This window comes from Pongo pygmaeus, chromosome 2 (genome assembly GCF_028885625.2).
Source record: "Pongo pygmaeus isolate AG05252 chromosome 2, NHGRI_mPonPyg2-v2.0_pri, whole genome shotgun sequence".
Classification (NCBI taxonomy): domain Eukaryota; kingdom Metazoa; phylum Chordata; class Mammalia; order Primates; family Hominidae; genus Pongo; species Pongo pygmaeus.
The window spans coordinates 192,297,585-192,319,933 of NC_085930.1; the positions used below are offsets into that span (position 1 = coordinate 192,297,585).

A 22,349-nucleotide genomic window follows, 5' to 3' on the forward strand; every position below is an offset into this window, starting at 1 on the left:
TATGATAATGCTCCTTTCATACATTTGTGAATTATTTTATATCATTCCTTAAAACGTTCACATAATCATAGCAACCCTTGAAGTAGACCATTAAGAGCACATCATTCATTCATCCCAAAAGTTACTGAAGGCCTACTACATGCCACACTTTGAGGTGGGAGCTGCCTGTATCATAGTGAACAAGACAAATGTCCCTGTCTAGGGGGAGAGACAGACATTAAACATACATTCACACACTTAATGACAACTGTGATGAACGTCATGAAGGAAAAACCAAGGGCATAAAGGCTGTAGGAGGAAGGACTGATCTGGTCTGAAGGTGATCAGGAAATGCCTAGGAGGGAAGTCAGGGGAGGCTCCTCAAGGATGATCAAGACTTTGCCTGGCAAACAGATCAAGAATGTGGAGTTGGGAACAGGAATGGAGCTGAGGGTGAGGCTCTCAGGCAGAGAAAACAATCTACATAAAGGTGGGAGGAAAACTGGTCCAGCTGAGCGACCGAAGAAGGCTTGTGTGGCTAGAACACAATGAGCAAGGGGTCCAGAGGCCAGAGAGGATGCTGGACAGAAAGCTGGGCACAGATTTCAAAGGGCCTGTGAGAGGTTAAAAAGCTTTGGGCTTTCTCCTAAGGCAGCACACAAAGAGACCATTTTAAATGTTTTTGTTGTTGTTGTTGTTGTTGTTGTTTTGTGGATTTTTTGAGGTAAGTCTTGCTCTGTCGTCCAGGCTGGAGTACAGTGGCGCAATCTTGGCTCACTGCAACCTCTGCCTCCCGGGTTCAAGCGATTCTCCTGCCTCAGCCTCCCGAGTAGCTGGGATTACAGGTGCACACCACCACATCCAGCTAATTTTTGTATTTGTAGTAGAGACAGGGCCTCACCATGTTGGCCAGGCTAATCTCAAACTCCTGACCTCAGGTGATCCGCCTGCCTGGGCCTCTCAAAGTGCTGGGATTACAGGCGTGAGCCACCACAGTGCCCAGGCTGTTTTTTACTTTTAACTCCACAAAACACAAATCTATTCTCATTCTAAAGAAAGTGAATTATAATACAAAAGCAAAGTAGCCCTTTGGTACTCCCCCCATTGCAGTCTCCTTCCAGATAGAACATCCACTATAATAAACTTGGGACATATTGTTCCACATCCATATTCCTAACTAGTCATATATGTTTATACAAACACATGCAGTTTTAGTTCTTGTTTTTACATAAATAGGATCATACTATATAATTATCTTCTGCAACTGCTTTTTCCATTAACGGTATGTCTTGGGAACTCTTTTTCTTGCTAGTACACATGTCCATACCTCATTTTGTATAACATTTGCAAAATATTCCATAGTATCATTTAATCAGGTATCTCTTAATGCACACTCAGGTTATAACAGCAAAAAACTGGATGCGGGCAAGGCCAAAGCAGACATTCCTGTACACACTTCTCTTAGCACAATATATGTGAGCATGTCTGTGGGACAGAAACCTACAGGAATGTTTGCAGGGTTGGGTTGAAGGATATGCATAGTTTAATAGCTCCTGGTTAATCAGCCCTGAAATGGTTTTACCAATATATATTTCCATCAACATACCAGTTTCTAACCACCCTCATCAACACTGAATATTATCCACCTTTTACATTACTGATAAGCTGGTGGACCCTATAAAGGTTTAAAGCATTTAAGAAGAGGAGTAACTTAAGTACATTTTTATTTTATACTCTCAGTCTGGCTGAAAAACAGAAAATAGATTGTTGGCTGGGGTGGGGGACAGTTAAGAGTGGAGGTAGAGAGGCTACTTAGGAGGCTGCAGCATTTGGTCAAGCAAGAGGTGATAGTGGGGCTGGGCGTGGTGGCTTATGCCTATAATCCCTATAATCCCAGCACTTTGGGACAACATAGTGAGACATCATCTCTACAAAAAATTTTAAAAATTAGCCAGCTATGGTAGCAAATGCCTGTAGTCCCAGCTACTCAGGAGGCTGAGGTAGGAGGATTGCTTGAGCCTGGGGGGTTGAGGCTGCAGTGAGCTGTGATTGTGCCACTGCACTCCAGCCTAGCTGACAGAGTGGAGACCCTGGCTCAAAAAAAAAAGAAGGTGATTGTGGCTTTGAGTTAAGTTATAGGTGGGAGGGGGTGGAAAGAAGTGGAAAGAAATGTTTGGGAAATATAATTAACAGTACTTGGTCATTTACTAGATGAGGGGGGAAGGATCTAGAGTAGGAAAGAAGGGGGAAAAATGCTCAAAGACTTCTAGATCTCTGACATTATTGTTTTTATTAGCAATGGTATTGTCCTCTACGGGGTTAGGGAATTCTGTAAGAAATGCAGGTTCAGTATAGGTGAAAGGTCATGAGTTCAATTTCAGTCACACTAGTTTGGTACCTGTGACAATATCAAAGTGGAGATATTGAATGGGCAGTTGGATATACATGCACCATGCTCAAAAGAAAGCCTGGGCTAAAAACAGAAATTTAGGAGTTTTTCTCAAAGCTATAGGAGTATATAAAATGATCCAGAATGAGAGTACACACTGAGAAAAGAGGGCCAAGGACCAAGTCCCAAGAAACTTCAACATAAGGGTCTGGTAGATGGGTAAGGTCTGGTAGATGGATAGGGTCCAGATAAAGGACACTGAGAGAAGACAAGAAGGCAGGAGGTTGAGAATGCCATGAGAAGAATTTATTTCTAAAAGAAGAGAGCAGTGTACTAGGATGCTAAATGCTGCTAAGGGGTCAAGTTAGCTCAGCCCTGGAGACTCAACTGGACTTAGGGACATGGATATTATCAGTCTAGTAGAGAGTGGTTGAAGACACATCATTGAAAAATGGAAGATCCTTTTCTTTTTGACATAGGAATGTCTCATTTTGCTTTACGTTTTATTAATACTGTTAATTGACAAATCATAATTGTATGCATTTATGGGGCACAATGTGATGTTTTGCCACATGCACACAATGTGGAATGACTGAATCAAGCCAATTAACCTAGCCATCATCTCACTTACCTACTATTTTTCATGGGAAGACATTTAAAATTTACTCTCTTATTTTGGGAAAATTCTTTTTTTTTTTTTTTTTCTTTGAGACGGAGTTTTGCTCTTGTTGCCCAGGCTGGAGTGCAACGGCACGATCTCAGCTCACTGCAACTTCCGCCTCCCGGGTTCAAGCGATTCTCCTGCCTCAGTCTCCCGAGTAGCTGGGATTACAGGCATGTGACAACACGCCCAGCTAATTTTGTATTTTTAGTAGAGACAGGATTTCTCCATGTTGGTCAGGCTGGTCTCGAACTCCTGACCTCAGGTGATTCACCTGCCTCGGCTTCCCAAAGTGGTGGGATTATAGGCGTGAGCCACTGCGCCCAGCCAGGAAAATTCTTAAAAAGACAAGAAGAGAAGGGATCCAGAGCACCGACCTTCAATGGGAAAGATGGATGCAGACGTAACTAAGTCAGCAGATTCTGTGGCAGGAACCTCAATTTTATTTTCTCTGTGAAATCAAGATCACCTGCTGCAAATAGGTGGGTAGAGGGAGAATTGGAGGTTGGAATGAAGCAAAACAGGTTTGAAATACTCATTGCACAGAATGAGAAAAAAAGTGGCTAGAGAGCCACAAGGGCCTGCTGTACAGTGATAAAAGCCCGGGTAAGGCTGCTCATCATGAACTGATGCCAATGCTTGGAGTCTTGCTGCAGGCATAATGAAGGCCAACAGCTGGATTCACCCATGCTTGGAATTATTTCTAGTGGATAAAAGCTAGTGATAGGCTGGGCACAGTGGCTCACGCCTGTAATCCCAGCACTTTGGGAGGCCAAGGTGGGTGGATCACTTGAGACCAGGAGTTTGAGACCATTTTGGCCAACATGGTGAAATCCTGTCTCTACTAAAAATACAAAAAACTAGCCAGGCATGGTGGTGCATGTCTGTAATCCAGCTACTCAGGAGGCTGAGGCATGAGAATCACTTGAACCCAGAAGGCGGAGGTTGCAGTGAGCCAAGAACACACCACTACACTCCAGCCTGGGCAACAGAGTGAGACTCTTGTCAAAAACAAAAACAAAACAAAACAAAACAACAAAAAAAAACTAGTAATAACTCACTCATAACATTCACAAACTTCAGGGAGTTGGGTCTTATTAGTTATAATTTTACAGATGAAGCAAGGCTCAGAAACATGAAGTGACTTGGCTAAGATCACTCAGCCAGTAAGTAGCAGTTGCTAAGAATAGAGCCTGGATTGGCTGGGGGCGGTGGCTTACGCCTGTTTAGCACTTTGGGAGGCCGAGGAGGGCGGATCATGAGGTCAGCAGATTGAGACCATCCTGGCTAACATGGTGAAACCCCGTCTCTACTAAAAATACAAAAAATTAGCTGGTCGTGGTGGAGGGCGCCTATAGTCCCAGCTACTCCAGAAGTTGAGGCAGGAGAATCGAGGGAGGAGAATCGCTTGAACCCGAGAGGCAGAGCTTGCAGTGAGCCGAGATTGTGCCACTGCTCTCCAGCCTGGGCAACAGAGCGAGACTCAGTCTGAAAAAAAAAAAAAGAATAGAGTCTGGGTCTTTCTCCTTGTATATAGGGAATCTGGACATGAGCTACTCGAAGTGTAGTCAGTGTATCGGCAACACTCTGTGAACTGTTTTAACCAGTCCTCAAGGAGATAAAGACCTTGCCTGTAAATCAACTGTTCTACTAAGCACACCGCTTAGTTCGACTGATGTTATATCTGAAAAATGTTCCCAAGAAATATCAGTGAGCAGTTTGAACTTACCTACTTCAACCCTGATAACACTAGCAAATATCAACTGTCATCATGAAGAACTAAAATATTGACACAGTAAATGAATAAACGTAAGATGCAGCTTCCAATTTTTAACACATACCATATCTACATGCATGGAATTTCTGTCAGCCTCACTATAAACCGCCACAGTCTGTACACCCAGTTTTTTGGCTGTGCGCATCACCCTGCAGGCAATTTCTCCTCTGTTTGCAATGAGGACCTTGGTAATGTTTCTTCCTGTTTAAAACACCATGAAAATCACACAGAAATGTTACTGGAGAGCAAAGAATGAGAATGAGAATACGATATTAACTGGCTGATAAGGACTCGAACTGATGAGTTCAAGCTTTTCGGTAAAACTAGCATAACTGAGCCCAAAATGACCACTTTAACTAATATTAGACAGTGCACTTCTTTTCACTTAAATTCAAGATACTCACTAACATAAATTACTCAGCTTTTTAAACTTAAAATACAAAGCAACATAAAATAAAATTAAAAGATGCTTTGTTATGCCAAGGATCAAATTATATCATCGTTAATAACTACTCTTTTATTTATTTATTTATTTATTTTTGAGACAGTGTTTCGCTCTTGTTCCCCAGGCTGGAGTGCAATGGCGTGATCTCGGCTCACTGCAACCTCTACCTCCCAGGGTCAAGCAATTCTCCTGCTTCAGCCTCCTGAGTAGTTGAAATTACAGGCGCCCACCACCACGCCTGGCTAATTTTTGTATTTTTAGTAGAGACGGAGTTTCACCATGTTGCCCAGGCTAGTCTTGAACTCCTGACCTCAGGTGATCCACCTGCCTTGGCCTCCCAAAGTGCTGGGATTACAGGTGCGAGCCACCACACCCGGCCAATAATAACTAATCTTTAATAAGCACTTTCTGTGCCTCAGGTCCTGTGCTAAAGACCCAACATCGACTTAAATTTTCACAATAATCCTAATGAAACAGATACTATCATTGTTATCTCAATTTTAAAGATGAAGAAACTAATGCTGAAAGAGCTATTATTTTCCCAAAATTACACAGCTAAAGAAAGAATCTGGGATTTCAACCTAGATCTGCATCACTCCAGAATTTAAGCTCTCAGTCACTCTACTCCTCTGCCTCTATTCCCTATGTACATAGGTGTGTGTGCTTCTCTTGCAACACAAGTGACTCTTGTACCAGTCTACTGGCATGGCACCATAATGACAAGCTACTGCATATATAAAATGGACTTCTAATATCACACATGAAATAAATGTTCTTTGACAGTTCATAATAAAGTTATTTCTTCAACAGAATCCATAGGCTCAACATAATAGTTATTTCTTCTTTTAAAAAAAAATAAGGTTGCACCTAATTTAAAAGTGTTTTTCCATGGGGCTCTATAGAGCCCAAGAGTTGTCACAGGGGCTGATGGATGAAGTATGTATGAGTGCGGACAGGGGAAGGAGAGCAGGGTAGGTAGAGGGCTATATCCAATCAGCTAGAAGTTATACTTTATTACACTTTTATATGTTTTATAGTTGGGAATTCCATGTTAAATTTTATTTGGAAAAAAAAGTTTTGCTACTTAAAATAGCTTTTTCAAAGAAGTGCTTTAGACCATCTTAGTTATGATTTTCCAATCCAATACACTAAGAGGGTCAAACGTACAGAAAGAACAAACGAATATAAAAATGTTCTCCATTATTGGCCTCTGTATTTTATTTTATTTATTTATTTATTTTTTTTGAGACAGAGTCTTGCTCTGTCACCCAGGTTGGAGTGCAGTGGCGTGATCTTGGCTCACTGCAACCTACGTCTCCTGGGTTCAAACAATTCTCCTGCCTCAGCCTCCCAAGCATCCGGGATTACAGGCATCCGCCACCACGCCCAGCTAATTTTTGTATTTTTTAGTAGACACAGGGTTTTGCCATGTTGTCCAGGCTGGTCTCGAACTCCTGACCTCAGGTGATCCACCCACCTTAGCCTCCCAAAGTGCTGGGATACAGGCACGAGCCACTGCGCCCGGCTGCCCTCTGTATTTTAGACTTAACAGCAAGAGAGATTTGATATAAAAGAGGTGAAAACCATGACTTAACACTTCCTAGAAAATTATCATGAAAATCCAAAATTTATAACTAATTCTATTATGCACATATTAAGGGATTAAACATTTCCCTTTCTTAAACACTTCCAATCTGAAGCAAAATCAAATAGAACAACAAAGTCTGTCAGTACCTGTGGTTGTTGGGTACTTCATGGTTCTTTGCCTCCACACCCATGTCCTATAACATAAATCCAAAAGGAATTATAACTAAACAGAATAGGCAACACAATTGTTCTTTCCAAAGAATTTCAGTTTCTTAAAACATGAAACCTTAAGCCAACTAACAGTGCTTTAGTAAGGCTTTCTTAGTGGGTAGAAAACTAATCTAGAACTCAAGAGTTAGAGGTCTGGCTGTTTTCCCTCGTACTACCTGTCCTTGAATGAGTCACCTAGCCTGCTTGTTCCTGAGGCTGGCATAAGACCACAGAGTCAGAGATGATTAAGCAATCAAGGTATACCAACATCATCTAGTTTAGCTTTTTTGAAACCTTTTTGGCTACAACTCACAATACAAACTACCCAGGACACACACTTAATGAAAACAGATGTTTTGTTTAAAATGACTCATTCTGCCTTAGCTGGGCACGGTGGCTCACACCTGTAATCCCAGCTCTTTGGGAAGCCGAGGCGAGCAGATCATGAGGTAAGGAGATTGAGGCCATCCTGGCTAACACGGTGAAACCCTGTCTCTACTAAAAATACAAAAAATTAGCTGGGTGTCGTGGCGGGCACCTGTAGTCCCAGCTACTCAGGAGGCTGAGGCAGGAGAATGGCGCGAACCTGGGAGGCAGAGCTTGCAGTGAGCCGAGATCGTGCCACTGCACTCCAGCCTGGGTGACAGAGCGAGACTCCGTCTCAAAAAAAAAAAAAAAAAAAAAAGACTCTTTTGGTTCTTTCAGTTGTATCCTATTTTATTAAAATATGCTGGTCAATCTACAGTTTGAAAAATACCAATCAAGTTTAAACATGAGACATGTTTAAAAAGTAAGACCAGAGAAATAAACGGAAGTTAAACAGGGGCAGTAGAAAGAATGTTGGCTGTGGGACCAGAAGAGCTGCGTTCTCATCCGAGTCCCTCCAATGACCAGCTTGCCCAGGGCTCAGTCACTTTACATCAGTGTTTCTCCAACTTTTTTTTCATTATTACCCTCCTAATGAGAAAACTTTTAAAAGATTTTATTCCTTGTAGGAAGAGTGGGGTAAGGTTGAGCTTTGGAAAGCCGTAAACCATGACAAAATCTAAGATTTTCTGGCTCTCCCAAGAATCAATTTCCACCCTTTAGCGGTGATATCATCCCAGTTGAGGATGCAAGATTTAATAGCTTGGGCTTCAGTGTCCTCACACAAGAGATGAGACTGTAAGAGGTGATCTTGAAGGTACCTCTCAGATTTAAAAGTACTATACAACTCTACTCCAAGTCCTTGTATTAAAAGAAAATGGAGAAATGGGGAGACAAAATGACTTGAGGTATCTTAACCAGGTAGAAGTGTCAACAATTTTTAAGTTTCGTGATACTTGTTTATAAAATAAAGTAACCAAGAGCTGACAAGAAAACAGGCCAGATTCACTTTAGGAACAAAAAAGTATAACGTCTATTAAGTTTCAGCTAAAGAGGATAAGTGGGCCGGGCGCGGTGGCTCACGCCTGTAATCCTAGCAATTTGGGAGGCTGAGGCGGGGGGATCACCTGAGGTCGGGAGTTCAAGACCAGCCTGGCCAACAAGGTGAAACCCCATCTCTACTAACAATACAAAAATTAGGCAGGTGTGGTGGCAGGCGCCTGCAATCCCAGCTACTTGGGAGGCTGAGGCAGGAGTATCACTTGAACTTGGGAGGCGGAGGTTGCAGTGAGCCAAGATCGTACCACTACACTCCAGCCTGGGTGACAGAGTGAGACTTCATCTCAAAAAAAATAAATAAATAAAAATAAAAAATAATTTAAAAAGCATAGGCAGGGAAACCAACAAATTACAGAAGCAATTCCACCTATCTTTTTGTCTATACCCGGAAGATGTGGTTATAAAGGACTAACTAACCATTTTAGATTTTTCACAAAGCACAAGATAAAAGCACAGCGTGTGCATTAGAAACTCTGTAACTAGGCAGTAGTATATACATACTACCTATATGACTAGTTGAGCAGGACTAGTATTTCACTGGAGCCGAGATGCAGTAGACATCTACACATCTATATGCGTCTATACACTCATTGTCCTACAATGCACACTCAGATGCTGCCATCCATGAGGAGCTGCTGGGAAGACCCACAGCTTTGGCAGGAGAGTTCCATGAACTAGCTTCCTCAGGAGGCTGCTGCTTTCCCACACCTTTCCATTTCAGCTGACCTTACCACCTTCTTGATTATGAAGGAGGGAGATCACCTTTCCTGATCTTTATGAGGTATTTTCTAGCTCATAGGATCGTCTTCCCTTCACATTCTTCAGATAGGCTTCTGATAAGTTTCAAGGCCTATTCTGGGCAGATGTATCTATTAAATGGTTGCTTGTTGGTAAAGCTAGCTTAAGACTGATTAGGTTTCAAGGCTACTGTTGACCTAAAGCTTTCTTCTGCAATCTTCTAGTGAAGACAGAAGAAGAGAGGGAGGAGAAAAGAGGGAGAAAGAGATCCCACTTAACTATAATCCTCTATCCCAACGATGTTCTGATCGTCTATTCCATTTTTCACAATTATCTAAGCTGCAACTTAAACAAGAAGCTGCTTCCCTGATTCAAGGTAGCTCTATACCAGCTTATTGTCATGTCTATAATTCTGCCACTAGAGATTATTTTCTCTGAGCTACTAAACATTTATAACATAAAAATAATGTAAACTATCTGTACTGTTAAGATTTTTTTGTTTTTGTTTTTATTTGCGATGGGATGTCAGCCAGGATGGAGTACAGTGGTGTGATCATGGCTCACTACGGCCTGGAACTCCTGGACTCAGGCCGTCCTCGCCCTCCTCATCCTCCCAAGTAGCTGTGACTACAAGTGTGTGCCACTACGCCTGGCTGATTTTTTAATGTTTTGTAGAGATGAAGCCTCACTATGTTGACCAGGCTGGTCTTGAACTCTTGAGCTCAAGAAATCCTCCCACCTTGGATCCCACAGTGCTCAGAAACTGCTGAAAATACAGGCATGAACCAACTCTCCTGGCAAAGAATTTTACTTCTATAAGCCATTAACCACTCTAACACTCTCCACAGTGACATACTTGAGGACAGTTCTTTAGACAATAGCTAAGCTTTGAAAGGGAAGATAGAAAATGGGTCTATGGTACTATCCTGAAAAGCCCTGGAGACCTAAGAAAAGAAAAACCAGAAGAAAAAGAAGAACATTAACATTACTTTCACCAACTTTCATTTTTTTATTTTTTATTTGAGACAGAGTCTCACTCTGTCGCCCAGTCTGGAGTGCAGTGGCGCGATCTCAGCTCACTGCAAGCTCTGCCTCCTGGGTTCACGCCATTCTCCTGCCTCAGCCTCCCGAGTAGCTGGGACTAACAGGCGGGACTATAGGCGCGTGCCACCATGCCCGGCTAATTTTTTTGTATTTTTTAGTACAGACGGGGTTTCACCGTGTTATCCAGGTTGGTCTCGATCTCCTGAACTCGTGATCCGCCCGCCTCGGTCTCCCAAAGTGCTGGGATTACAGGCGTGAGCTACCGCGCCCCGCCAACTTTCAACAACTTTATGTTTCTCTGGGGCACTCCTACAATTAAGTAACTAAACAGGGCATCTACAATATTTCTGGAAAATAAAAGCAAGCAAACGTTCATATAAATGGTTGAGTTTGCATTTATAGACTGATCTTATGTACCAGATTGTGCTTAAACCTCATTCCATGAATTAATTCATTTAATTTTCACAACCCAAGGTACTCGTATCATCTCCAAGGTGAGGAAATTAAAGAAGAAATATTAAGTAACTTACCCAAAGTCACACACCTAGTGAGTAGCTAAGCTAAGACCCCAGCCTTGACTGCAGAGTCTGTGCCCTTGAACACTAAACTGTCAATCTTTCCAGAACGATGAAGGATGATAACGATGAAGCAAAAGAAGACAAAGAAGCAAAGCTATCTACAAGCCTGAGGGTGTTTTCACTGCCAGAGTTATTGCCACCAAAGCTTAGAGCTCAAAATTTGAAACAGAGCTGGAGTCAGGTGAGCTAGACTGGGTCATCTGATAGCGTTGTTCAAACTTGGGTACAAGAGTTTTTGACAAAATAATTTCCCAGCTCTGTGGAAGGTCCATTTGCTCTTCTTGACAATTTCACTCCTTCTAACAATGAGAAGGAACTCCAGGAGTCTTTCTCTGAACTGGACACCTGATGGGGCACAGCTGAACTGAAAAATGGCTTTGAGGGCATCCTGGCCCCATTTCTTACTAGCTGTGTTTCGTTGAGCAAGTCGTTGATCCCTTTGGGCTTCCCCGGAACCAGATTATAACAACGCTCCCACCTAAGGGGCGCTGCGAAAGCCCGACGTAAACGGCTACGAGCTGCAGCGACGGCGAGGGGAGCCTGGAGGATGGCGGGCCCAGTTCTCAGAAATGGAAAAACAGAAGCCAAAGGCGCACTGAAGCGTGGATGTGCGGAAGCGGGGAAAAAGGGAAGGGCTGGTGGGGATGTCTTCCTCCCGACGTCGTGACTGCCAGCAGAACCCCTCCGAAAGTGGCTGGGGTTTTCCTAGCGTCCTCCCCACCCCGACCCTGGGTTCCTCCGCACCTCCCACCGCTCACGCGGGTCCGTGCACCCCTCGCTCCCGCCTCTGCCCACGGCGCCATGGCCCCTCCACCCACCTCGGCGGCAGAAGCAGGCTCGGGAGACGATGCCACCGGTTCCTCTCCGCCGCCACTAGCAGCACCGACACCGCAGAGGCCGCTGCCATGTCCCTGGAGCCCGGCCACTCCGAGACTCCCCGGCACAGACGCAGCTGCGTCCCGCACGCCAAACCCGTCCCTCCACTACGAAGCCTCGTGACCCCCGCCGGCCACCGTCGGAGCCTGAGCCTACCTTTGGGCTCATCCAAGAATGTGAGGGCGTCTCCACGAACACCAATCAAAGACCAGAGCCCGGCTTCAGTAGCGACGATTGGTCAGTCTGGCCCAGGGCTCGTGGGGGTGTGGCCTTTGTTTCTGCGCCCCCTGGGGCCTGCACCGGCTAAGGCAAGGGTTTTCTCCATCCTCCGCCTCCTGGTTCCCTGTCACTGTTTCTTCCTGCAGCCCGTGGGGTTCCTTCGCTCTCGTCACCTTCTGGGAGAAGAACCCTGGGGAAGAAGCCAAATGCGGATGGAGAGCCGGATACACAATTCTCTAGTGCTCTCAGGGATGAAAAAATAAATAAGCTAAAGTGAAAATCTTTAAACCACCTAAGCTTAAAACAGGTATTCTAACTGACTATTGGGAAAAAGAGGAAGTCAAAGAGCAAACTGAGGAACATCTAGAGAATAAAGAAACTGTAAACACTACATGTAGATGCTTCATGAGGAAAGCAGGAGGGAGAAATTAGGGAAGATAAAGGAAGAAATAAATGAATTCAGGAAACCAATGTCAAAGGACTAATAAACCCACAGGTTCACAAAAAATAAAATAGTTATCTAATCAGAAATAGAGAAAAATGCATATTTGACATGATTTAAAAAACAAGCGGGGGAAAATCACAGACACAGGAAACAAATTATAGATTTGTAAGATGCTAATTTTGCTTAACTTCAAGTGAACTTAAAACTCTGGATGAAATGGATGATGTTGCAAGAAAATACAATTTATCAAAATAGATCCTGGAAGAGACAAAATTTAAGCAAACCATTACCATAGAAAAAATAGAGAAGTTTATCAAAGAACTATCCTTGCTGCCACCACGGCCCGCTTTCACCTTCACCTTCACCCCTAAAAGTTACAAAAGCCCTCCATGTCTTGCAAGAAAATTCCACACAAATGAGTAGTTGACTCAAATGCTATTAATTCTGTCCCAGAGCACAAAAAAGATGGAAGTCTTCCAAACTCTTTTAAAAAAGTAAACATAACTTTGATACCAAAATCAACAAAGATATCACGCACACACACACACGGCAGACCAATTTCACATATAATTATCAGTGGAAAAATTCTAAATAAAATATTAACTGCGCTGGGTGCTGTGGCTCATGTCTTGTAACCCCATCACTTTGGGAGGCCGAGGTGGGAGGACTGCTTAAGCCTAGGAGTTTGAGACAAGCCTGGGCAACAGTGAGATCCCCATCTGTACAGAATTTTTTTTAAAAAACTGGGCACGATGATGCACACCTGTAGTCCCAGCTACTCGGCAGACTGAGGCAGGATCACTTGAGCCCAGGAGTTTGAAGCTGCAATGAGCTCTTATCATGCCACTATACTCCAGCCTGGGTAACAGAGTGAGAGAATGTCTCTAAAAAAAAAGCAAAAAAATTAACTGAAGTATCCTGTAGCATGTGAAAAGAATAACACACTGTAAATAAGCAAGGTTTATTCCAGAAGTGTAAGGATGATTCACTATTAAGAAATCAATTAATAAAATGAATCTTATTAATAGTTTAAAAGAGAAAAAAATCTTATGATATTCACAGATGCTTAATAGGTCATTGACAAAATCCGACATTCATTCTAGATTTTAAAACTCAGTAATTCAAGAAGTGATTGGGACCAGTGATTAGCCCTCTGGAAAAAAAAGCTGGATCCCTACTCGCTTCTTACACCTAATACCAAAATATTCCAAGTAGATAAAAGATTAAATATAAAAGATGAAAGCATAAAAGTGCTAGAAGACGTTATGGGAGGTCTTAGAGCAGAGAAAGCTCTTTTTTTTTTTTGAGAGGAAGTCTCGCTCTGTTGCCCAGGCTGGAGTGCAATGGCATGATCTCAGCTCACTGCACCCTCCACCCCCCAAGTTCAAATGATTCTCCTGTCTCAGCCTCCCAAACTGCTAGGATTACAGGCATCCGCTACCACACTTAGCTCATTTTTTGTATTTTCAGTAGAGTCGAGGTTTTGTGTCCGGAATTGGTGGATTCTCGGTCTCACTGACTTCAAGAATGAAGCCGCAGACCCTCGCAGTGACTGTTACAGCTCTTAAGGTGGCGCGTCTGGAGTTTGTTCCTTCTGATGTTCCGATGTATTCGGAGTTTCTTCCTTCTGGTGGGTTCGTGGTCTAGTTGGCTCAGGCAGGAGTGAAGCTGCAGACCTTTGCAGTGTTACAGCTCATAAAAGCAGTGTGGACCCAAAGAGTGAGCAGCCGCAGGATTTATTGCAAAGAGCGAAAGAACAACCCTTCCACAGTGTGGAAGGAGACCCGAGCGGGTTGCCACCGCTTGCTCTGGGCAGCCTGCTTTTATTTTCTTATCCGGCCCCACCCACATCCTGCTGATTGGTAGAGCCCAGTGGTCTGTTTTGACAGGGCACTGATTGGTGCATTTACAATCCCTGAGCTAGACACAAAGGTTCTCCACGTCCCCGCTAGATTAGCTAGATGCAGAGTGTCCACACAAAGGTTCTCCAAGTCCCCACCAGAGCAGCTAGGTACAGAGTGTCGACTGGTGCATTCACAAACCCTGAGCTAGACACAGGGTGCTGATTGGTGTGTTTACAAACCTTGAGCCAGATACAGAGTGCCGATTGGTGTATTTACAATCCCTGAGCTAGACATAAAGGTTCTCCACGTCCCCACCAGACTCAGGAGCCCAGCTGGCTTCACCCAGTGGATCCTGCACCGGGGCTGCAGGTGGAGCTGCCTGCCATTCCTGCGTCGTGCGCCCGCACTCCTCAGCCCTTGGGTGGTGGATGGGACTGGGCGCCGTGGAGCAGGGGGCGGCGCTCGTCAGGGAGGCTCGAACTGCTGACTTAAACTGATCTACCCGCCTTGGCCTCCCAAAGTGCTGGGATTACAGGCATGAGCCACTGTGCCCAGCCAGAGAAAGCTTCTCTAAGTATAACACAATACTCAGAAGCTATAATGGAAAAAAAAAAAGGAAGGATAGCTTCAACTACATGAAAAAGTTTTAAAATCTGCACAGGTAAACATACACATAGAGAAAGTCAAACAGCAAACAGAATAATTTTGCAACTCTTATCACAGATGAAGGGCTACTTTCCTTAATATGTAAAGAACTATAAACCGATAAGAAAAAATATCTGTAATGAAAGAGAAAATGGTGAAAGAATATGAGGAATTCACAGAATAGAAAAAGTAAGCAAATATAAAACATACTTAATCTCACACCAAATAAGAGAAATACAATAATACACCACACTTCACCTATCATATTAGCAGATAACAAAGTTTAGCACACTGTAATTAGTGAGGGGTGTGGGAATATTATCACACTTTACTGTTGCAAGTAAAAATTGGCACAACCATTCTGCATAGTACTTTTACAATATTTATCAAAATTGCAAATCCACAAACTCTTTGACCTAGCAAAAGTATTCCTTGGAATTCACCTACAGATATACCCAAAGATGTTTGAAATGATATATGATTAAGGAAATTTATTATAGCATTGTTGGAAATAGCAAACTGATTAAAGAAACTAATGTACATGCAGGCCGGGTGTGGTGGCTCACGCCTGTAATCCCAGCACTTTGGGAGCCCAAGGCAGGCGAATCACCTGATGTTGGGAGTTCGAGACTATCCTGACCAACATGGAGAAACCCCATCTCTAGTAAAAATACAGAATTAGCTGGGCATGGTGGCATATGCCTGTAATCCCAGCTACTTGGGAGGCTGAGGCAGGATAATTGCTTGAACCTGGGAGGTAAAGGTTGCAGTGAGCTGAGGTCACGCCATTGCACCCCAGCCTGGGCAACAAGAGCGAAACTCTGTCTCAAAATAAAAAAAAGTACATGCAGAAAAACAATGAATTACTATGCAGTCATTAAAAAAGAACGAGACAGAGCAATGTGTACTCATAAAACACACTGATGAGTGAAAAAAGCAAAATAAAAAACTGTGATTATTATTTCATCATTTATGTAAAAATAGGAGAAAGAAAATTCCCATATGCTTATATATGTAGAAATATCCTCTAGGCAAGAAAAGTTGTTGGCTTGAGAACAGAGATGATGGAGGTGAATATTTATTGTACACCCTTTTGCATCTTTTGCATTTCGTACCTTAGGCCTGTATTAGCTATTGTGAAAGTTGTCATAATCAAAATAGAGTCACTAATGGTAAAAAAGAAGAAAAAAAAAAAACTCTTACAAATAGAGCTGGGAAGGCTATGAAGAGAGTGTTTTCAGGCTTGTATTCCTGATAACAAAAAGTGTCACAAAAGACTGCCAAAATTGGCCTGGTGCGGTGGCTCACGCCTGTAATCCCAGCACTTTGGGAGCCTGAGGCAGGTGGATCACGAGGTCAGGAGTTCAAGACCAGCCTGGCCAACATGGTGAAACCCTCTCTCTACTAAAAAATACAAAAATTAGCCGGGCATGGTGGCTGGTGCCTATAATCCCGGCTACTCGGGAGGTTGAAGCAGGAGAATCACTTGAACCTGGGAGGGGGAGGTTGCAGTGAGCTAAGATCGCGCCGTTACACTCCAGCCTGAGCAACAGAGAGTCCGTAAAAAAAAAAAAAAAGACTACCAAAACTACAACCTTGCACAAAGGCCATCACAACCTTACATAAAAAATGTTCTTACACATGCTGCAAGAACATGTGTCCAGCAACTGCCTATGGAACCCTAGACTGGCATCACCCATGTTATTCATCTTTGTAGCCAAGGATAATTATTTCAAAACAATTACATAATACTCCTCATGTTTTCCTTTAAAAAGCTTACTCCCGTTGCAATGGCTTATTCCAAAATAAATATCTTTTTCTTTTATAGAACCTCTCTCTGTTCCTTATTTAGGCTGATACTATACATAATTTTAAAATATTTTGTTTTGCTATAACTTCAAACTTACAGAAAAGCTGCAAGAATAGTACCCTTCACCTAGATTTCCCAAATGTTTCTTTGTTCTTTTCTTTCTTTCTTTTTTTTTTTTTTTTTGAAACAGTCTCGCTCTGTCGCCCAGGCTGGAGTGCAGTGGTGCAATCTCGGCTCACTGCAACCTCAGCCTCCCAGGTTCAAGCGATTCTACTGCCTCAGCCTCCTGAGTAGCTGGGATTGCAGGCGCTCCACCATACCAGGCTAATTTTTGTATTTTTAGTAGAGACGGAGTTTCACCATGTTGGCCAGGCTGATCTCAAACTCCTGACCTCGGGTGATCCACCCACCTTAGCCTCTCAAAGTGCTGGGATTACAGGCATGAGTCACCACACCCAGCCCAAATGTTTCTATTTTATCGAATTTGTTTTATCTTTCTCTCTCTCTCTCCCCCACTCTCTCTCCCTCTCCTCATACAGATATAGATATATATGTGTACACACACACGCTCACACATGCATACACTCACATTTTTTTGGAACCATTTGAAAGCAAGCTGCAGACATGATGCCCTTTTTTTTTTTTACCTCTAACTATGTCACTGCATATTTCCTAAAACAAGGGGATTTTATCACTTGCCCGCAGAATATTTTTGAAGATTGTGAAGTTAACGCTGATACATACTATTATTTATTCTACAGACCTACTTCTACTTACAACAATTGTTCCAAAAGAAAACACTGTAGCGGCCAGGCACAGTGGCTCACGCCTGTAATCCCAGCACTTTGGGAGGCTGAGGCAGACGGATCATTTGAGGTCAGGAGTTTGAGACCAGCCTGGCCAACATGGTGAAACCCCATCTCTACTAAGAATAAAAAAAAAAATTAGCTGGGCGTGGTGGCACGTACCTGTAGTCCCAGCTACTGGGGAGGCTGGGGCAGGAGAATCGCTTGGACCCAGGAGGTGGAGGTTGCAGTGAGCCGAGATCGTGCCATTGCACTCCAGCCTGGGCAACAAGAGCAAAACTCCATCTCAAAAAAAAAAAAAAGAAAAAGAAAAGAAAACACTGTAGTACACATTGCATTGACTCTTAGGTCACTTAATTTGTATTGATTCCTCTGTTTTGTTTTTATTATTATTATTATTATTATTATTTGTTGTTGTTGTTGTTGAAATGAAGTCTCACTCTGTCACCCAGGCTGGACTGCAGTGGCATAATCTCGGCTTACTGCAACCTCTGCCTCCTGTATTCAAGTGATTCTCATGCCTCAGCCTCCCAAGTAGCTGGGATTACAGGCGCACGCCACCACGCTTGGCTAGTTTTTTTTCTTTCTTTCTTTTTTGTAGAAATGGAGGTTTCACCATGTTGGCCAGGCTGGTCTCAAACTCCTGACCTCAAGTGATCCGCCCGCCTCAGTCTCCTAAAGTGCTGGGATTACAGGTGTCAGCCACTGCACCCAGCCTGATTCCTCCATTTTTAAAAAGACGCTGATGATGCTGACATTTTTTGTGAATATAGGCCAGTTGTTTTGTACAATATCCTTGAATTTGGGTTTATCAAAAATAAAATCAGATCAAATTTAAATTTTTAAAAAGATTATTGAGCATACAAAATAACAGTTCCCAAACTAGAGACCTCTGTGCAGCTTCCTAAATGAGGAAGTACATTGATCTCTGTTGTGCAAATAAAGCTGCATAAGCTTGTTTGTATCGGCTTAATGTTATTACACTGACAAGGAAGAAAAAGTGTGTTATGGTTAGAGCTAGCATTTTCAGGGAAATCAGGATAGTTTAGGTTTTGACTACACATGGCTGTGGGTTGTTGGCCTATGGAAATATCCAAACTGTGGCCTCCAATTTTATTTTTCTTTAACCTGTTCATCTAGTATTTCCTCATGATTAGATTTAGGTTATTAGATTTAGGTAATTAGATTCCTCCCTTTTGGCAGGAATACCACAGAAATGATGTCATACCCATTTCAGTGCATCGTATCTGGAGCTACAAAATGTGAGTTTTTTCCATGATGTTAACTTTATCACTTGATTAAATTGGTGTCTGCTGATGTTAACTTTATCACTTGATTAAATTGGTGTCTGCCAGGTTTTCTCACTGTAAATACTTTTTTTGACATTCCATATGGTTTTGTCTTCGAGAGGTAGAATTATGTTTCATTCTCTGCCACTCCTTCTCAACATTACTTCTTAATAATTTTCTGTACTTTGTAAAGTTCTACAAGAAACAGACATGACTTTAACAAGAAGTAATGTTTAAATCTGATTGAAGAAAATACTGGGGGGAGGAAGTGGAAGTGGAGGTACAGAGTTAGAAGCTAGTATGCTGTTCTCTCTATAACTCCACCCACTGATCCTGTTTTAGAGCAGGCATGATTATTTCCAATTTCTGGGGCAAGGGCAGTTATATTGATCCATCATCCTCGCGCTTGCTCCAACAGAAGTGTAGAACAGCCCAAGTAGCCTCTTGGGTGTTCAACAGGTGTTCAATATCTGGGATAAAACTAAAGCCCAAAGGAATGACTCATTCAGCATCATATGTATTGAAGGACTTTGATATGCTGGGTTTTTAAAAAATTTTTCTTTTAGGTTCGGGGGTACACGTGCAGGTTTGTGGGTTTTTTTGTTTGTTTTGTTTTTGTTTTTGAGATGGAGTTTCGCTCTTTGTTGCCCAGGCTGGAGTGCAGTGGCGCGATCTCGGCTCACTACAACCTCCGACTCCTGGATTCAAGTGATTCTTCTGTCTCAGCCTCCCGAGTAGCTGGGATTACAGGTGCCGGCCACCACGCCCAGCTAATTTTTGTATTTTTAGTAGAGACGGGGTTTCACCATGTTATCCAGGTTGGTCTTGAACTTTTGACATCAGGCGATCCGCCCACCTCGACCTCCGAAAGTGCTGGGATTACAGGCGTGAGCCACCACGCCTGGCCACGTGTAGGTTATTCATATGGGTATATTGCATGCTGCTGAGGTTTAGCGTACAAATGATCCCGTCACCCTGGTGAGCATAGTACCTGATAGTTCTTCAACTATTGCCTCCCTCCCATCATCTCTCCTCTAGGGGTACCCAGTGCCTATTGTTCTAATGTTTGTATAGATGTGTATTCAACGTTTAGCTCCCACTTGTGAGAACTTGTGGTATTTGGTTTTCTGTTCCTGTGTTAATTCGCTTAGGATAGTGGCCTCTAGCTGCATCCATGTTGCTGCAAAGGACATGATTTCTTTCTATTTTATGGTTGTGTAGTATTCCATAGTAAATATGTACCACATTTTCTTTTCCAGTCCACTGTTGATGGGCATCTAGGTTGACTCCGTGTCTTTGCTATTGTGAATAGTGCTGTGATGAACATATGTGTGTGTGTGCCTCTTTGGTAGAATGATTTATATTCCTTTGGGTATATATCCAGTAATGGGATTGGTGGGTCACATGGTAGTTCTGTTTTAAGTTCTTTGAGAATCTCCAAACTGCTTTCCACAGTGGCTGAACTAATTTACGTTTCCACCAGCAGTGTATAAACATTCCCTTTTCTCTACAACCTCACTGTTATGTTTTTGACTTTTTACTAACGGCCATTCTGATTGGTGCAAGATGGATCTTTTTGTGATTTTGATTTTTATTTCTCTAATGATTAGTGATATTGAGAATTTTTTTCATATATTTGTTGGCTGCATGTATGTCCTCTTTTGAGAAGTGTCTGTTCATGTCCTTTGCCCATTTTTAATAGGATTATTTGTCTTTTGCTAGTTTAATTAAGTTCCCTATAGATTCTGGGTATTAGACCTTTGTCAGATGCCTAATTTGCAAATATTTTCTCCCATTCTGTAGGTTATCTGTGCATTCTGTTGATGGTTTCTTTTGCTGTGTAGAAGCTCTGTAGTTTAATTAGGTCCCACCTGTTGATTTTTGGTTTTGTTGCCATTGCTTTTGGAGACTTAGTCACAAATTTTTTGCCAAGGCTGATGTTCAGAATGGTATTTTCTAGGACTTTTATAGTTTTATAGTTTTAGATCCCTTCAGTCACTTTTTTTTTTTTTGAGACGGAGTCACTCTGTTGCCCAGGCTGGAGTGCAGTGCCGTGATCTCAGCTCACTGCGAGCTCCGCCTCCCAGGTTCACGCCATTCTCCTGCCTCAGCCTCCTGAGTAGCTGGGACTACAGGTGCCCGCCACCATGCCTGGCTAATTTTTTGTATTTTTTAGTGGGTTTCACGGGGTTTCACCGTGTTAGCCAGGATGGTCTTGATCTCCTGACCCCGTGATCCGCCCACCTCAGCCTCCTAAAGTGATGGGATTACAGGCGTGAGCCACCGCACCCAGCCTAGTCACAAATTTTTTGCCAAGGCTGATGTTCAGAATGGTATTTTCTAGGTATTCTTCTAGGACTTTTATAGTTTTAGATCTTATATTTAAGTCTTTAATCCGTCTTGGGTTAATTTTTGTATATGGAGAAAGGTAGGGATCTAGTTTCAATCTTCTGCATATGGCTAGCCGGTTATCACAGCACCATTTATTGAATAGGGAGTCCTTTCCCCATTGCTTATTATTATCAGCTCTGTTGAAGATCAGATGATTGTAGGTGTGCAGCTTTATTTCTGGATTCTCTATTCTGCTCCATTGTTCTATGCATCTGTTTTTGTACCAGTACAATTTGACATGCTTTTTAATGGTGATAAAGATGTTTACATATGTATTATATCATCAAGACTGCTGTTTGCTTGTGTCTCTTTGGGAAAATTATATAAAAGTTCCTTATTCTCCTGGAACAGGCAAACTCAGGACAGGATACACATCATGGTAAGTCGAGTACAAGTCTGGATTTCGGCTTCCATCAACTCCCTCAGCTGGGAACCCCAGTGCAATATGAAGCACCTCGTATTTCTGTTACCTCACAGGGTCATTGTGAAGATTAAATAAGTTATGTCAAATGACCTTTTTTTTTTGTTTTGAGATGGAGTCTCGCTCTGTCGCTCAGGCTGGAATGCAGTGACGCGATCTCGGTTCATGGCAACCTCTGCCTCCCAGGCTCAGGTGATTCTCCTGCCTCAGCCTCCCAAGTAGCTGGGATTATAGGCGCCTACCACCACGCCTGGCTAATTTTTGTATTTTTAGTAGAGACGGGGTTTTGCAATGTTGGCCAGGCTGGTTTCGAACTCCTGACCTCAGGTGATCTGTCCGTCTTGGCCTCCCAAAGTGCTGGGATTACAGGTGTGAGCCACCGCGCCTGGCCTTCAAATGAGCTTTGAAGACTATAAAGTGATACATGCATGTGAGTTATTCTTAGGCCTATTGCAGGAAAGACCAGGAGGTCCAGGAGGGCTGTCAACCCAGACTTTGCGTTCAAAAAGGGTTTTAAATTTAAACCTTCTCCAAATGAAGTCATTCATATAGTCCCAGCAACACAGTGATCAGACGGACAGAAATTTGAACCTGTGCCTCAGTGCGGGACCACACTCCCTACACTGTGCCATGAATTGATATTTTATTTTTATCTTATAATTATCCTATGAATAGCCACAACTTTGCATTGTAATTTTTGTGTTAAAATGTTATTTTGTTACATGTCAACATGTAAAATATATCACCATTTTTGAAACATTGTTTTGGCT

At 42.8% G+C, this 22,349-nt stretch overlaps 1 protein-coding gene across 3 annotated transcripts in view; it reads right to left on the minus strand.

Annotated features, from left to right (window-relative positions):
• Positions 1–14,171, minus strand: part of MCCC1 (methylcrotonyl-CoA carboxylase subunit 1) — a 77,591-nt gene extending 63,420 nt beyond the window's left edge. Inside the window, exons 1-4 of one of the 3 annotated variants that reach the window (XM_054479968.2) lie at positions 13,894–14,171; positions 11,652–12,118; positions 6,986–7,032; positions 4,871–5,007 (exon numbers count right to left, since the gene is read on the minus strand). In XM_054479968.2, the coding sequence (XP_054335943.1) occupies positions 4,871–5,007; positions 6,986–7,032; positions 11,652–11,740 (273 nt within the window). In that variant the 5' untranslated portion in view covers positions 11,741–12,118; positions 13,894–14,171. Of the gene's footprint in view, positions 1–4,870; positions 5,008–6,985; positions 7,033–11,651; positions 12,119–13,893 lie in introns of those variants that run through there. The other 2 variants (XM_054479971.2, XM_054479970.2) reach the window with 2 other exon arrangements.
• Between the last annotated feature and the right edge of the window lie 8,178 nt (positions 14,172–22,349).